The 3,983-nt window shown below is 34.5% G+C and overlaps 1 protein-coding gene across 1 annotated transcript; it reads right to left on the reverse strand.

Moving 5' to 3' along the window:
• Window positions 1-1,772: 1,772 nt before the first annotated feature.
• Window positions 1,773-3,636, reverse strand: LOC110803640 (transcription factor RAX3). The gene is made up of 3 exons (XM_022009163.2): window positions 3,355-3,636; window positions 3,102-3,231; window positions 1,773-2,882 (listed from the first exon to the last, which is right to left on the reverse strand). Exons 1-3 carry the CDS (start codon window positions 3,488-3,490, stop codon window positions 2,114-2,116), a joined length of 1,035 nt encoding a protein of 344 aa, XP_021864855.2. The 5' UTR covers window positions 3,491-3,636; the 3' UTR covers window positions 1,773-2,113.
• Between the last annotated feature and the right edge of the window lie 347 nt (window positions 3,637-3,983).

A 3,983-nucleotide genomic window follows, 5' to 3' on the forward strand; every position in this document is an offset into this window, starting at 1 on the left:
ATATTTTTCTTTTGAAATATTTTTCGTTTCGACTTTGACAATATTCACATACTCTATTTTGACTATCTTCTGATTCATTATTCTTGATAATACATTGGTCGTAGTCTAGTCTATGCATGGTCGGTTTGAAAGCCTAATATTTACTGTATATATCGCCATTATTACTTCCAATTTAATACGTATAGTTTGATGTATATCAAACAAAGATGAATAATAATTTGCGGACAAAATAGTAAACCTAGTTAAGTAGCGTATTTATTGATTGTTTTTTAGTGAAAAAAACAAGGGTTTTGAATTTTGATGTTGATGCTACACTTTGGTGTGTTTCCAAGGCCTACTTTTTAATAGTTGTAAGTTTGTAACTGATACAGCATGCATGACTGGCATGCAACCTGGCCTTTTGCCCTTAGATTTGTCATGTAATTTCCTCTCTTGATTGAAAAACAAAATGCTTAATTTGGAAAAGAATTTAGAAGATCATTTGTTCGTGGGATGATTGATGTTCTTCACTAAAAGATTTATGATAATACTCTCTCTATCCCTTTTTGTTTGCCCATTTGTCATTTTGGTTTGTCTCCAAAAGATTGCTCAATTACTAAAAATATTCATGAGACCACAACTTTACTATCACATAAAATACATTCACTTAACAAACTCTTAATAAAGCACATTTGAACCATGGACAAACAATTAGGGGCAGAGGGAGTACTTCATATATAGGATGACATGGATCACTGTTAGTTATATTCTATGCAGCAACACGTAGAGGCGGTAGAGCTGTAGACTAGATCGATATATCAAATTTGTGCAGATCGATCAATAACACAATAAATTAACCAACACAAGTTGGTGGGGAACTAATCGGTCACAAGGTCGAGCCCCATCAGGCATCAGCAGCAAAAATGTTAGTAGTGTCTCAAACGTAGGCTTGTATAGCTGGACTCACAAACGTGAGATGTTGGTTTAGTATGATTCTTTTTCTTGTGTTGCAACATCTCGGTGTTGTATTAAGAGTATGTTAACTTAGCTATGGGACGGAGGAAGTATAATTTTGCTAAGGACGACTGAAATCTTAAGAGGGAGGATATTACTCCTATTATGTTATGTTGGCGTTATGTAGACAGGGATTTTCCTGAATTAGTCTATGGCTTGAGCATCAAGCAAAAGCTAAAATAGCAAAATTCATCTACACCACCAATACTGACACAAAACTAGGACAAACTGCATGTTTGCTGTCTGCTTCTTAATTTAGGCCTTAGTGTACTGCAAACATTATAACTCCAACTAGTCATTCCGATCACTTGATCCACATAATTAATCATGTTTAAACATTGATATTTATTTGATGATGATAATAAATACGAAGTATAAGTTAGCTTATTCATGGCATTACGCTTCATATGATGTAACAATCTGGCATTATTATTCCTTTACAAATAGATTAGTTTGTCAACCAATATTAACATAATCTCTAATGATCGTCCAACCATAGCACGCTTAATTAATTAATTCCCTGTCATAAAATATCATGTGTTGAATCAATTAAATTAGTGAAAAATGATTGCAGGCCGACTTAATCGATCAAAATATTGCTACCTGGGGCTGCTGGCAGAACTACAGACAGGAAGATAACAATAAAAGGATGCAGCCATTTTTGGATACCAAAATTGAAAGAGTTGAGTAATGTGTGTCCAAAAATAAAACACCTTTCCAACTATTATACTTACTGCTTTTACTTGCAATTTCATAATTTAAAGAATCAAGATCATATCTTATACGTACAGTATGTTATTTATTTCATCGATCATTTCATGAGACATGTTCATAAAAGTTTCTGATGAAATCCTAACTTTGAGAACTTATCATAATAACAAATGCTAGCTAGAGAATTTAGCTAGAAAAAGATGAAAATGCAAGCTTATATGGGATACAAAAATATAAAAAAAAAAACACACATATGATATATCAATTAAATTTACCATAATCCTTATACATAAATCATTCAGACACAGGGTACAAATTTACACCATAGTGTGCTCTACTCGATCTTATTATTACTAACCTAATAAAACTGGAATTCTGGACCATATATGGGGGTTCATGACCATTTTCATTAAGTTTTTACCCCGTTCCAAAATCCTGGATCCGCCATTGATCTGTTCTGATAAGTGTCAAAACTAGATGCAGGTGTGTTCGTGTTCACCAGTGAGCTCATATCTTCCCAGCTGCTACTACCTGCGGAATTACTGGTGGTGCTACTGTTGTTGCCTATATCAACACCACCACCGCCGGAGCAGCTCTCGTTTCCATCAAATCGTCCTAGCTGATTATCATTATTATTACTCAAGTACACTTCAAACTCATCAGAAGAAGGTAAATTCATGCTCCCATCATATTCTGTGTTTAGCCATTGTGTATAATTCACATTCGTTGTCATCGTCGTGGTATTAATAGCTACTTCAGAAGATGATGCTTGAACATAAAGATGTTCTTGTTGTTGTTGTTGTTGTGTAGGATACTGGTAATTGCTGAGTTGAGGATCATCATATAAGTGTCCTTCAATCTTCGTCAGTAATCTTGTGAACTGATCTTGATTTCCGAGATGAGGATGATGATGATGATGAACCAGACTTGGGTGCATAGTTGTCATGGGCATGGATGTATGCTGCTCCGCCCAATAAGGTACTTGAATTTGATTATGATTCAGGGTTTGATTAACCATGAAAGTCTCGCTCTCTCTCTTTATCTCCTGTTCCAGTAGACGGCAAGCCGCCTGGTCTTTCCTTTGCTTAGCCATGAGTTTCTTCTTCAACCTCGTGTTCCAGTAATTCTTGATATCATTGTCTGTCCTTCCAGGTAATTGTGCAGCAATTATAGACCATCTGTTATACATAACCAAAATCAAACAAAGATATTTAGTTTGTTATCATTTCTCAAAAAACTTATATCCTCATTAAACCCCTTAAAATCTACTACGACTGAAGGACACCAGTAGTAACAAGATTGATAGTACCAGTACTAATGTTTTCTTCTATATTTTCTTTTTCCCCCTTTTTTTGGGTTTTGTTATTGAAATGGGGTTGATGATGATGAGTTATTACCTGCTCCCAATATTCAGGTAGAGGCTGCAGATGATGTTTTCTTCCTCTTCAGTGAAACCTCCATGCTTAATATTTGGTCTAAGATAATTCAGCCAACGAAGTCTGCAACTCTTCCCACATCTCTTAAGACCTGAACCAAACAAACCCCAAAAAAGTTGTAAGATAGACCTATCGTACACAGACCCTCAATCATAACATCAGTTAAATTATGATAAAAGATCATCAACTGGTCGAAAAACAAAACATTGCTTACCAATTTTCTGAGGCAACGCGATCCAATTACCACCGGTACCCTTTTGCTCAATATAGGATTTGAGTGTTGCATCTTCTTCAGGTGACCAAGGTCCTTTCTTGACGTTAGCCTTGTCACAACAAGGTGCTCTTCCCATGCTAGCTTATTATTGTTTTTATTTTCTTACTCTTTCAATTTTCTTGTAATTATATATCTTAGGTAGTATATATAATGAGAGTAGATTATGATGATAATTGTGTCGTACAAAAATGTGGTTAAGAGTATATATAATGGTTAGTGAGGAAAGACAATAATAATAGCTGGAGAAAGAGAGAGATATGGAACAAGTCATTAGATTTTCAAAATAAAAAAGTAAAATAAAATAAAGGGATATAAATAACTTTATGGAATAAAATAATGGATAATTTTGAAATGTTTGGGAAAGTAGACCAGAGTTTTCCTCATTGTCTTTCCTAGTCTAGAATCTAATAATATGATATTAATTGCTTTCCTTCCACATTATGGGTACTAATTAATTAATAATGGTTGCATAATACAATTAGGAGGGCCTATCTACTAGAAACAATGTGAATTCACAAAAGACAAATAGACCTTAAGATATGCTCCTTCAATTATTCTACCTTTATCCC

Source organism: Spinacia oleracea, chromosome 3 (assembly GCF_020520425.1).
Source record: "Spinacia oleracea cultivar Varoflay chromosome 3, BTI_SOV_V1, whole genome shotgun sequence".
In the NCBI taxonomy this organism is placed as follows: domain Eukaryota; kingdom Viridiplantae; phylum Streptophyta; class Magnoliopsida; order Caryophyllales; family Amaranthaceae; genus Spinacia; species Spinacia oleracea.